This window comes from Ascaphus truei, chromosome 1, assembly GCF_040206685.1.
Source record: "Ascaphus truei isolate aAscTru1 chromosome 1, aAscTru1.hap1, whole genome shotgun sequence".
In the NCBI taxonomy this organism is placed as follows: domain Eukaryota; kingdom Metazoa; phylum Chordata; class Amphibia; order Anura; family Ascaphidae; genus Ascaphus; species Ascaphus truei.
Genome location: NC_134483.1, coordinates 182,981,443 through 182,995,270, shown reverse-complemented (window position 1 = coordinate 182,995,270; position 13,828 = coordinate 182,981,443). Strand labels below are relative to the sequence as shown.

Here is a 13,828-nt window from a genome sequence, read left to right as displayed (position 1 = left end):
TACTGTATACAGTATGTAGGAGAAAGTTGAATCGGTTCTGTTACTATGTAGGCACAATTTCAGAAATAAGGAATTGCATCTATTTAAGAAAAATACATTAAAACATATAATCCATTTCTAGCATACCACAGCAGATGATCTGAACTGCTATGGGACACGGTTTCCCTGCAGTGCATTTCATATAATCCGTGTGGAAGTCACAGAATGTACTTCTGAAGTCCTTTCGTTTTGCTCCTGGGGTGTGCATTAGGCTTCCCCGTGTGTCTCTGCCTGACTTGGGTGGTCCATTAGGCTACGCTTATAGTGACGGTGACGTCAGGCTGCGGTCGCTGGAAAAATCAAATTGAGATGACTTCCAGCGATCGCGACAAAGCCGTCGCTCCGTCGCGTCGCCCTTACTATAAGCGCACGTGATGGCGGCAATGCATTTGTTGTGACGCTACATTGTGTCGCTGGCACTATAAGCGCAGCCTAAGGTGTCTTGCTGCCTTTCTGTGTCAGGACATGTAACAGCATCTTAAATTGCTACCTCTTGTCCTGATCAACAAAGTGTATTTAATTCATTTGTAGAAGCGATTTGTTACATAAACATCGTTTTCCATTCAGCAGAGTAGTAGAGGCCAAGATGCAGCACAGGCCAGACATTTTGTAGTAGGTCACAAATGTATATCACCACGACTAGGTTCTTCAACACAACCAAAAGATCCCAATACTTAATAACGCATCTAATTTTCTGTCACTCTTATTCACACAGGAAGGTTTATTGAGCAACATCACCATGAAGGAGAGATTTATACAGAGTCTGCAAGGTAAATAATAATAATAATATACTTATTCTTGGTACTAGTGAAACAGATTTTCTGCAGCTAGGGGGCTGGTGCTGGTTTTGCATTGTTGGTTTTTGGGAGTTGTGTGCTTGACGCGGGCTGTTTTGATGGGTAACTGTTTCGGCTAAAGGGATGTGTCCAGGTGCAGGTGCATTGCTGAACAGCGTAACATATGATTTGAAATGTGAACTTTGATTTTACTGTGAGCCCCTCTGACAACAGCAGTCCCATACACTTCAATAATAGATGTCAGTACTTTTTTCGTTAAACCACATTTTTGATCCAGTAACCCCGCTATCTCTCTCAATGGTGAAAAATAGCAGCCTGCAGCCTGCCAATATTAGGCCAATTATAGTCACTATAGTCAGCTCACTGACCAGCTACTACTCGCATCCAGCCAGAATGGTTGAATAAGGCAATGAAATACCTGGGAAACAATAAATTAGGATAAATGGTTTTCAAGTTGGGAGATTAAAAAAAACTCCTGGCAATGAGGAACTGTAAACATCATTTGTTTCTATGCATTCAGTATGTTGCTGTCCTACCAAGCCGGCTGCCCTATCTCCCATTGCATTAATAACTTTATTTCATATGTCGTTTTTCTCACAATGGGACACAAAGCGCTTCACAGTTACAGTATAGAGCACAGTACGCAACATGTATGAATGTTACAGGCACAGCCCCTGCCCAGATGAGATTACAATCTGTTTTTGGTGCCTGAGGCACAGGGAGATAAAGTGACTTCCCCAAGGTCACAAGGAGCCGACACCGGCAACAGAACCAGGTATCCCTGCTTCAAACTCTGTGTCATTGTTTACAGTCAGTGTCTTTACTCACTGAGCCACTCCTAGTAAGTATTTAAAGCCCTTTCATACTGTAACTGTGATCACTGGATTCCTCCCTGCCCTGCGGCTCTCCATGTCATTTCTATACCGGAGCGTGCAGCTTACTTAGGCTGCACCAGTGTGAATTGAGGGTGATTTGTGGCCAGCCAGTTGCGCGCTCGGGGGGGCGGGGGGGGGCGCAGCCATGGCTTGTCTCTGCAAGCAGCAGAGCGCCGCGTGCTCAAGCTGACCGCACACATTGTAGCAATGGGTTTCATCGCTGCGAGCCCACGCGACGTCACCCTGCCCCGCAGCCTTACTCTCTGCTGTGTATTTCACTGCCAGGAGGAATAAGCTGTGGGCTGCTCAGCAAGTTCAGGAGCGAGGCGTGCCAGAGGTGAGGGATAGCCTTGGCTCCATGAAAGGGAGCCTGTGTTTGATTGATTGAGCTACAAGCCAGGGGGCTGTTTGGAAAAGCCAAGCCTCTCACTGCTCAGGCTTCTAGAATCCAGGGAACACAGAGGAGCTAAAGTCCTAGGCCCCTGGGGAGGATGTGCTGCCAGCTGCTGCTCCTTTGCATTCAGATCAAGGTGCCAGTGTTCGCAAAAAATGTGTAGGTAATGCAGTAAATGTGATCAGCGAGTTTGTACGAAGCAGGACTTGGTGACTGTAGAGAGCATAGTGCCAGCAATAAAACATGCTTTGTACCTTTTGGCTTCTTTTTTTAACGTGTGGCAGAGAAAATGACTGTTGGAAGTGGCACTTTGGCATCAGCTGTGTCTGTATTTAAAAGCGGTGACAAGAATGAAAGCCATTCATTATGCAGACGCACGCTCGGCGACAAATGTTACACACAAATTAGGATGTAAAACACAGGGGCAAAAAAAAGGGAGAAGCAAAAAGTAATACAGCTCAACCCCCTTATAACGCTGTGCCTGGGGTCCAAAGAATCACATTGCGCTATAAGCGGATCGCGTTAGAAATAATGTACAATTGTATGCATTGTACAATAAAGTATTTAAGATATCAATAATCGTGCTGTAAAGTATTCATAAATACGAAAATTGGGAGCCACCCTTGCATCGTGTTATAAGCGGATTCGCGTTATAACGGATCGCGTTATAACCTGGGTTGAGCTGTAGTTCAAAGGAAATATATATAAAACATACACGAGAAAAAGGGGCAAGGGTCCTCAGGCGCGTTACTCTGCTTGTGGCTCCACGACGTGTCGAAAGTATGAAATTGAAGGGAAGAAAGGGGAACCACAGTGAGAAAACAACACAAAGGTTATACACAATTCACTTCTTCATTTAGGGGGAAGGGGGGGGTTAGACAGTGAAAATTCACTTCTAGGAGGAGACACACTCATATCTAGTCTCCAATTTTGATTAGATGACTTCTCCTCTGTGGGTGATTGGATGGGTTGAGGATGAGGGGATGCCTCCTGGTATAAGCGACCAATATCTACTGGCATAGGGAGGAGATGTCGCCAGACTCCACAGCGCGTCCCTTTCCGGGTTGGGGTGTCTTGTCTTGGCTGGTTCCCTGCTGGCAGGTTCTTCTTGTATGTGCGTCGAGTTCGGCTGACTGCAGAAAGGATATCCAAAAGGCAGGGAAGTCAAACTCCTCACTACGGTGGCTTGCGGTAACCAAAAAACGTCAGACGCGTTTCGCTATTGCTTCCTCAGTGACGCTAGTGAGGAGTTTGACTTCCCTGCCTTTTGGCCCAGCGTCTCGCCATTTGCGCATGTGCAACGGAACAGGCAGCTGTGTATCGTGTGTGCAGAGGGGAAAGACGGCCGGAGAAGGACCCAGCCTGTGCACGGGCTTTTGGATATCCTTTCTGCAGTCAGCCGAACTCGACGCACATACAAGAAGAACCTGCCAGCAGGGAACCAGCCAAGACAAGACACCCCAACCCGGAAAGGGACGCGCTGTGGAGTCTGGCGACATCTCCTCCCTATGCCAGTAGATATTGGTCGCTTATACCAGGAGGCATCCCCTCATCCTCAACCCATCCAATCACCCACAGAGGAGAAGTCATCTAGTGTGTGCCGGGGGTCCCTGCTGTGCAGTGTGTGCCGGGGGGTCCCTGCTGTGCAGTGTGTGCCGGGGGGTCCCTGCTGTGCAGTGTGTGCCGGGGGGTCCCTGCTCTGCAGTGTGTGCCGGGGGGTCCCTGCTGTGCAGTGTGTGCCGGGGGGTCCCTGCTGTGCAGTGTGTGCCGGGGGGTCCCTGCTGTGCAGTGTGTGCCGGGGGGTCCCTGCTGTGCAGTGTGTGCCGGGGGGTCCCTGCTGTGCAGTGTGTGCCGGGGGGTCCCTGCTGTGCAGTGTGTGCCGGGGGTCCCTGCTGTGCAGTGTGTGCCGGGGGGTCCCTGCTGTGCAGTGTGTGCCGGGGGGTCCCTGCTGTGCAGTGTGTGCCGGGGGGTCCCTGCTGTGCAGTGTGTGCCGGGGGGTCCCTGCTGTGCAGTGTGTGCCGGGGGGTCCCTGCTGTGCAGTGTGTGCCGGGGGGTCCCTGCTGTGCAGTGTGTGCCGGGGGGTCCCTGCTCTGCAGTGTGTGCCGGGGGGTCCCTGCTCTGCAGTGTGTGCCGGGGGGTCCCTGCTCTGCAGTGTGTGCCGGGGGGTCCCTGCTCTGCAGTGTGTGCCGGGGGGTCCCTGCTCTGCAGTGTGTGCCGGGGGGTCCCTGCTGTGCAGTGTGTGCCGGGGGGTCCCTGCTCTGCAGTGTGTGCCGGGGGGTCCCTGCTGTGCAGTGTGTGCCGGGGGTCCCTGCTGTGCAGTGTGTGCCGGGGGGTCCCTGCTGTGCAGTGTGTGCCGGGGGGTCCCTGCTCTGCAGTGTGTGCCGGGGGGTCCCTGCTGTGCAGTGTGTGCCGGGGGGTCCCTGCTCTGCAGTGTGTGCCGGGGGGTCCCTGCTGTGCAGTGTATGCCGGGGGGTCCCTGCTCTGCAGTGTGTGCCGGGGGGTCCCTGCTGTGCAGTGTGTGCCGGGGGGTCCCTGCTGTGCAGTGTGTGCCGGGGGGTCCCTGCTGTGCAGTGTGTGCCGGGGGGTCCCTGCTGTGCAGTGTGTGCCGGGGGGTCCCTGCTCTGCAGTGTGTGCCGGGGGGTCCCTGCTCTGCAGTGTGTGCCGGGGGGTCCCTGCTCTGCAGTGTGTGCCGGGGGGTCCCTGCTCTGCAGTGTGTGCCGGGGGGTCCCTGCTGTGCAGTGTGTGCCGGGGGGTCCCTGCTGTGCAGTGTGTGCCGGGGGGTCCCTGCTCTGCAGTGTGTGCCGGGGGGTCCCTGCTCTGCAGTGTGTGCCGGGGGGTCCCTGCTGTGCAGTGTGTGCCGGGGGGTCCCTGCTCTGCAGTGTGTGCCGGGGGGTCCCTGCTCTGCAGTGTGTGCCGGGGGGTCCCTGCTCTGCAGTGTGTGCCGGGGGGTCCCTGCTCTGCAGTGTGTGCCGGGCCATATATCGTACGTCTCAAAATGTATTGGAGTTGCAATAAAGATCAATATTAAAAGATGGAAAAGCTGGTTACAGAAATAAGGACCGGGGGGGGGGGGTTAAACAAAATCAAGTGCCAAAAGCATGAATAGAAAATCTATTCTAAATCAGGTGCGGTCTAACTTCCTAACATGGGAAATAAATCATGAAAATGAGCAGAGCGCACAACACAAAAAGAGAAGTCTGAAAAAGTGGTGTTTATTGAAAGCAGACAGGAGGACACAGGGACAAAAGTGACGTTTCGGGTCACACTGACCCGTTCTCAAACTCGAGTCGCACGAAAGAAAATGCAATCAGTCCATTCTGTAAAGGAGCAGTCGACCCTGACTAACAGCCATTGTTACCTTGTTACAGGAGTGGAAGCGGGGGCCCTTCGGAGCTGTTTTTGGCTCCTATGGACTCCCAGTTCCTGAGACATTTAATGGTGAAGTTACCGGTAATGTGGAAGTGAAGAGGTGAATCCGGTACGACAGCAAACGGCCCAATGACGCCAGATCCCGGATTTTGAACACAGATGAAACAATTTTAATTGAGTCCCTGTTCGCGGGGTTTGTACTTTAAATGTTGGGCTTGCAGGCACCCTCCTCACTCCTAGACGAAGCGCCAGTAGAGCTTGAAACGCATAGGCTGAGTCCCCAGTGCGTTCTGTGACACGGGCGCCCGGCGGGGGGCGGCGCATGCCCAGCGCTAACTGCGGTCTCCTGGAGAGAGGGAAGCTTGCCACGGGAGGGGGCGTGGTCGGGGATTTGCGGGGGCGTGGCCATCACGTCACGCGGCTGGTTCGCCCTCATTGGGTGAACCGCCGGTGGGGGCGTGGCCACGCCTCCGTCGCAAGGTTTGAACTCAATTTGATTGAGTTGTAAAAAACCTTGCAGCACGGCGCGGCTGCACCTTCAGCGTGACGGTGTCTACTGGGCCCAGCCCCATTGAGGGGCGGTGCTTACACGCACAGCGCCGTGCGCACAGGCAGTTACTGGGACCGCAGCCGTAGAGGAGGCGGCTGTGCTGCAGCCTGCTGTTCCATCTGTGTGTTCAATAAAGCTACTGTGTTCAAAATCCGGGATCTGACGTCATTGGGCTGTTTGCTGTCGCACCGGGATCGCCTCTTCACTTCTGCATGACTACACTGCCGGATGCACGCTGTGGGATCAGCCACTGCGGAGTTGTTGGACCCAGGACGGATGAGCGGACAGGGGTGAGATTGCCGTTTTGCCCCTGATCCCCAACCTTTCTAGTGGTCCCCTCATACTCTCCGTGTCTTACCTCCAGCTCTCACACTTTCCAAGTGTGTTTAATCAATCAGCGCATGACAGTTACACATTACCGGTAATGTGTCCTGGTTTTTACAGGGCATTTAAATGGCTGTTCAATAGGAAGCAATTCGGCATATTCGGCATATGCAACAACTATAACAAAGCTAGGTGCTGAAGTTCCCGCGTATACGCCTCTAAGCTATCAAAAATGCATATAAAACCAACATAGGAAGCTGCACACAAATAGGAAGAAAACTGCAGATATTTGAATGGAACATGATAGCAATTTAATTTTTTTGTTTCAAACATTTTTATTATTTTCTGACAGGGGTACATTCACATCACATGGTTGTTTATACACAGTAAACTTAATTAACATATACATTTAAAAGTGAACAACCCGAAGCATCTCAAGGTTGATTGATCGAGAAGAGGCGATCTGCCCCTAGTATTTTGTAACCTCCTATGCATTTAGATTCTACTATGTAGATCCCGTCCGGGAGAATTAACAGTTTTAGGAGGATCTTAGATCAAACCCCTTATATTAGTACTGTAAAGGATAGGCAGAGAGAGAGAGGGGGAGAAGAGAGAAGAACAGAAGAAGGGGGGAGAGAGGGGATAGGAACGGGGAGAGCTAAGGGAAGGGGTGTAGTTGTCCTCCCCTCCACCTTGTCAAAAGACCCTGAGTAGACATGAACTCCCCCTTAGAGGGGTTAGTGGTCTAATGCAGAGTCCAACTGAAGCATCCATATCTCATTTTTAATCTCTTTAATTATAAGGCAATAATAGCAATTTTTTTAATATGTGAGTGCTGGTTCTTCTCTTTGTTTTAAATCTAATAGGAAGCCACAACAGACAATGTTGCAGCTTCCTATTGGCCCGAGATGTTGGAGCTGAAAATAGCGTAGAAGGATCTGCTCCTTTTAACATATATAATAATAAATGACTTCATTTATTTTTCCCCTTATGATCTATCATTGCATGATATTTCACTGGGGGTTTTTGTTTGCCTTCCTGGGGATCAATATCCTGTTGGTACAAATATAGGATAAAGCAAGGGTGCGCAAACCGGGGGGTTGCAGCGGTTACAGAGGCCCGCGCTCTTCCCGAATGCATTTAAATGAAATGCCAGGGGAGTGACGAAGGCCTCTGTAACTTCCTTTTCCTTGGCTCCGGTGGCTTCGTGATGGAAACGTGACGTCGGAACGCCGGAGACAAAACAATGGGGGTGGGGGGGGTTGGAGAGCTGGCATGGGGTGCAGGGTAAAAAGTTTGCACACCCCTGGAATAAAGTATTTGTCATCTAAATTTAGCATGGGTTGAACTTGATGGACTTATGTCTTTTTCTTTTTTTTTTTCCCCCAACCTCATCTACTACAGCGGTGCGCAAACTGGGGGGGTGCAAGATTTAGGGGGGGGGTGCAAGATTTAGGGGGGGGGCGCGGGCTGCGTGCGGGCAGAGCTGAGCACGGGCGGCCAGAAGCTCTGTGCTATGCTTCTCTGCTCTGTCTTGCAGAGGGGGCGGGCCTTGCTGTGGGGGCGGGGCTTTCTTTCCATGCACACAGACATCCCCTCCTCCTCCTGTGTTACCAGTCCCAGTTTTCAGCAGCATGGGGGACAGGAGCAGGCTTACAGTAGAACTTCCTCTCCCAGGTGAAAGTGTGTGACTTATGATTGTGTGTGGTGTGTGTTGTGCCTGTGTTGTTTGTAATTGAGGTGTGTGTTGTGATTGAGTGTATGTGTGTGTGGTTGTGATTGATTGTGTGTTGTGCCTGAGTTGGTTGTGATTGAGTGTGTGTGTTGTGTCTGTGTTGGTTGTGATTGAGTGTGTGTGTTGGTTGTGATTAATTGTGTGTTGTGTGTGTGTGTGTTGTGATATTAGTGTGTGCTGTGTCTGTGTTGTGACTGTGTGTATGTGTTTTGTGATTAAATGCAGCGGTGCGCAAACGGGGGGACGTACGGTCTCCAAAGCTTGGCGCTTCGGGAGACAAACAAAATTGACTTTGAAGCGCGCTCAGCACCAGTCAATGCACACACACACACACACACGCACACACACACACACAGCCACACAAACACACACAGCCACACAAACACACACAAAAATTGCCCCGATCCATGCACCTCCCCCGCTCATGCTTGCAAAATAATGCAGGACACCCTGTGCTCATGCTTGGAGAGTAGGTGATGTCACTGCTCTCAGTGGCAGCGTGGACGCAGCCTAAGGCCTTGGCCATGTTTGGCGCTTGCTGGCGGAAGCGTGCTGACGCGCGCTCCCGCTCAGCACTGAGCCCCTACAGTCGCAATTAGAGCGGCTTTAGTAGGGGCTCACCTGCGCTTCCGCAGGCGCGCGGAAGCGCAGGTCTTAGGGGAATTTAAAATTCCCCCGCTTGCCGGCGAGACAGGCCGGTCACGTGAGCGGTTCGCCAATGAGGGCGAAACAGCTCTGTGACGTCACTGGCCCGCCCCCGGTCAGTGACGCTCCCGCCCCCTGACGGTCTGTCCCCCTTCTGCCCGATCCCTGTCCTCTTCTGCCCCGGTCCCTGTCCCCCTTCTGCCCCGATCCCTGTCCCCCTTCTGCCCCGATCCCTGTCTCCCTTCTGCCCCGATCCCTGTCTCCCTTCTGCCCCGATCCCTGTCTCCCTTCTGCCCAGATCCCTGTCTCCCTTCTGCCCCGATCCCTGTCTCCCTTCTGCCCCGATCCCTGTCTCCCTTCTGCCCCGATCCCTGTCTCCCTTCTGCCCCGATCCCTGTCTCCCTTCTGCCCCGATTTATGTCTCCTGTGTGTGTGTGTGTGTGTGTGTGTGTGTGTGTGTGTGTGTGTGTGTGTGTGCCTTTGTGTGTGTGTGCCTTTGTGTGTGTGTGCCTTTGTGTGTGTGTGCCTTTGTGTGTGTGTGCCTTTGTGTGTGTGTGCCTTTGTGTGTGTGTGCCTTTGTGTGTGTGTGTGTGTGTATGCGTGTGTGTGTATGCATGCGTGTGTGTGTATGCATGCGTGTGTGTGTATGCATGCGTGTGTGTGTATGCATGTGTGTGTATGCATGTGTGTGTATGCATGCGTGTATGCATGTGTGTATGCATGTGTGTGCGTGCGTGAATATATTTATCAAAGTTGCACAATGTTAATAAATAATTTATGCTCACATGTCTTTTTTTTAAATTTTTTAAATATTATATAATATACACACACACACACGCAGGTTCCCCAGTGACACACAAACACACAGACCACTTCAAAGTGACACACACACTGACAGCTACCAAGTGACACACACACACAGTGATACCCGCCTCCCAAGCGCTTGCTGTCTCCTCTGTAAGGAGAGCAAAAAGCTCCTGGTAGAGCGAGCGGCAGCAAGCGAGAGCGAGCAGCAGCACCTAAGCGCTTACTATGTCCCAGGCCTAATTTTGCAAGCACAAGCTGTTGAAATATGTATTTAGACATATTTGTATTGTATACCGTTTAATAAAGGTTTTTTTTTTCCATGTGATTGATTACATCAGGCAGGGGGGGCCCGAGAAATGTCATGGATGAAAAGGGGGGGCTCGGCATAAAAAGTTTGCTCACCCCTGATCTACTACAGGTGCGCTGACGAGTATTCTAAAACTTGCCATAAACTTGCCTTGGAAAATCTGGGGCTATCACCAACAAGGCCCAGGTACATGCTGGGTGCATGCTGCAAACATTTCAGTGACATTTCTGCAGAGACTAAACCCCCATTGGATTAACACACCAGGGGTCCCTGGCAGTCCCATTAAGTTTGAATGGGACTGCTAGGGACCCCCGCTGTTAATCCGATGGGCCATTAGTCTGCCTGCAGAAATGTCACTGAATTGTTGCAGCATGTACCCAGCATGTACCTGTGTCTTGTTGGTGATAGCCCCAGATTTGTTTTAGAAAACTCGTCGGCACTACAGTATGTAACTATATTTCATTTAGAGCTTTTCTCCCAATGGGCCGCTTCACAATTACAGTAGCGTGCATGGTACGCAGCACATAGGAGTGTTACAATGTCCCTGCAGATGAATTTACAATCTATTTTGTGGTGCCTGAGACACGGGGATAACGTGACTTGCCCAAGGTCACATGGAGCTGACAACAGGAATTGAGCCAGGTTCCCCTAATTCAAACTCTGTGTCTTTTATTGAGTCAGTGTCTTGACTCACTTTCAGCCTCACATTATAATAGCTTTGCAAATGCAGGGCTGGAAGCGCAGTGGCAGATTGTGTGCTAGTGCATCTTATGCTAGGGATTGTATCTAATGAGCGAAATAAATTGCAACCCCAAAAGTGTGTGTGTGTGTGTGTGTGTGTGTGTGTGTGTGTGTGTGTGTGTGTGTATGTTTCAGGTTTTAATATCACAAGTTCAAATCAGGTCACTTACAACAATTCAGTAAAATATGCGCTTTGGTTATAAGCATCAGTCCTCTGTTGTGCGTCTTCCGGTATGGGGCTCCAAATCTCGTGGCTGGGAACGTGTGTCTCCTCCTGCTTCACAGCCGGGTATCTCCAGAGATGTGCGTCCACACACAGGTCCCCCGGCTACAGCAATATCACTCCTCCAAGTTCCACAGCTCCCCTCCGTAGTTGCAGAGCACTTTAGAGCAAGCTCCTGGCACAGCCAATGGCAACACACTCTTACGCGTTTCGTCGCTTAGGTTATGCGTCTTCATCAGAAAATGAAGCATAGCAACACAGGCAAAAACAAACAAACAACTGTTTGTAAACTGTTTAACAATCAAATTGGCTTTAACGTAACCACGCTGAAATCAGAAGATACGGCTTCTTTTATTTCTGTGGAAATGAATTACAATTTGCATTTCTTACGGCCCTCAAAATGGGGAAGTGATTGTCAAATAAGTATTTTCTTGCCCGTTTGCCAACCTGGCCCTTATCAGAGAGCTGATAAGGAGGGTAGTTTTGCCAGTGCGCACGTTTGCTGAACACCCGTGACATCATGTGAAAGGGAGCAGCCTGAGGAAATAAAACCGCTCCCAAGTCTCCCCTCCCCGTATTTACAAGCTTTGTACTGACAGGTGTCAAAAGGCCCAATCGCCCGATGTGACCTTTTAAATATGTTACTGGCATCAGTTCATTTTGTTCCTAGGAGGGATTGCCCTTGGACCCTGAAGAAAAATAAATCACGCTTAATTTCCAAATAACCAAAAGCATCCAGATCTTTGCTTTAAGTATGGTTACGTTTGATTAAAGATAGCAATTTGGTCAAAAAAAAATTTGTTTTCTAGGTTAGCTTTCAGGAATCGCGCATTTAAGTAATCATTACTAATGCACACTTTCATTTCAGGTGAAAAATATATTCATCTGCTTTTTAAATTTAGACCTGGAAACCACACTTTGCCATGTGGTCAAACAGTAGGGGTGCACACCACTGCGGGAGGAATGTACCACATTGATTCTGATGACAGCTGTCCGGGGGGGGGGTGGCCAGTTCTGAGAGAGGTTGTTGGCATTCACATTGACCCACTGCAAATATTACGCTATATCTGAAATAGGTTAATAATGGAATTTCCAAGTGTGTGCAACCAGGATAGAAAATAGATAAAGATTGCAATTAGAAAAAGAATAATAGGACTTGATAAAAGCGTGAAACTGGTTACTAAACGATTTTATTAAACTATCAATCTATACCTGTTACCTAGTCAAATGTTTTGTGGTTGTATTTTAAAGATCACTGTGGCACTTTCCTCTGCATTTTGCTGGCTTCAGCTGCTTAGAATTGCAACCATGTAGCATCTGTAGCTACTTATACTGTATAATCAAGGGGCCAGTAAAACAAAACTGTACAGTGGTTCAGTAGCTTTCAAATGTGGACAGCAAATAAAATTTCACTTGTGAGCACATTCATGTGTCTCCGGCACGTCTGCAACCCTGCTTTTCCCCATTATCTCTTAGCATACAGTGCTTCCACTGCAGCTGGGGATTCTGGGAAATGACATGTAAATGAGCACACGGCTTTTACATCATGTCCATTTTAAAATGTAGCCCTGTCACATACGGCACACCTGTAAGCACGTGACCGGCATATGGGACAATGGTTTAATACACCGCCTTCTAGCTGGCCCACTTTTCCCTTTCCGCAAAGATCCCTCAAATGAAATACTGTAAGATCTTCCCTCGCTCCATCCCCATATACCACCGGTCACGGGCAGCACGCTTGTGAGCACGTGACAGATGTGCAAATTCGGGTTCATACACACGACTCCTAGTCAACTCGCCTTTCTCCTGCACAAAGTACTTTAAATTAGTTCATATTGACCCTTTTTCTCAATTGCAATCATATCTACTCGCTGCTACTTGTGGTGCATTTGTATGTCTGACAGGTCTGCACCCTGCATCCACCACTATTGTGTGTAATGATACTGTATCCCAGGGTCGTCATATAAACATTGGGGGGGACATTCTCTGCGCGCTGATGCGTGGAGTCGCACTTTGATTGGCAGTTAACACCGGATCAGGGTGCGATGCTTTGAATTGGCGTTTTAGTGCACCTGCTCCCATTGTGTAGAGATTACATTATAATGCAAAGCACCAGTAAATCCTGCCCGTTAACGTTTATTTCCTTTTTATCCAGGTCAATTGAGGTCCCACCAGAAAAGCTTGGGGAAATTGCAGCTAGAATTTGAGCATCTGCAAGAAAGCCAGGCCAAGAAATCTTTCTTCGAGTTGTAAGTGCCTTCCATATTAATAATAACCTGCACGCAGATGCTCGCATGCAGCCATCGCAGGGGTGGGATCTTGCCAGCACTCTTCTTCATGTGACCCGCTTTTTAATGTGGTCTACATTGAGGGTGGCCAAGTCCAGCCCACAAGGGCCACCAACTGGTCAGGGTTTCATGATATCCCTGCTTCAGCACAGGCGGTGCAGTCTTCCGACTGCGCCACTAATTGTGCTGAAGCAGGGGTATCCTGAAAACCTGATCTGTTGGTGGCCCTTGAGGACTGGACTTGGCCACCCCTGGTCTGCATGAAGGAGAAAGGAGTGAAACATGGTCTTCTGGCTCGGGTTTAATCAAATACAATAAACTGCACCAGATTTCTTAAAGAAAAAAAAATCGCCATTGCTTTTAATGAGATTGATGTTGTTTTTATAAATCTGGTGCTTGTGGTGTTCTGGTTTTGCCGTTGGAAGGTGTTTTGCATATAGACTGCATAGAGGCAATTTCTTAGGAAGGGTGGAACTGATCATTTACATTTTGCACATAACTCCAAGTTGCAACTTCTGTGTGACTTAAAATGTCTGACACTGGCACAGTTCCACATTTACATAGCGGGAATTAATGAATTGGAACTGGCCAGATTAAAAGGCGAATGGGTGGGACTGTTCCTTAAATGGCGGCATTAACAATGCAAAATGCTCAAAACCGGATTTAAATTTTATGTGATAAAAGAAAGTTCTTATATGTGTAGAAAGATCGCACCCGAAGAAATCTAATCTTGT

At 49.6% G+C, this 13,828-nt stretch overlaps 1 protein-coding gene across 2 annotated transcripts in view; it reads left to right on the top strand.

Moving 5' to 3' along the window:
- GOLM1 (golgi membrane protein 1) overlaps positions 1 to 13,828 on the top strand; it is a 112,551-nt gene that overhangs the window by 49,231 nt on the left and 49,492 nt on the right. For both annotated transcript variants that reach the window (XM_075599012.1, XM_075599019.1), the window contains 2 exons: positions 755 to 809; positions 12,962 to 13,055. In XM_075599012.1, the coding sequence (XP_075455127.1) occupies positions 755 to 809; positions 12,962 to 13,055 (149 nt within the window). The remainder of the gene's footprint in view (positions 1 to 754; positions 810 to 12,961; positions 13,056 to 13,828) is intronic.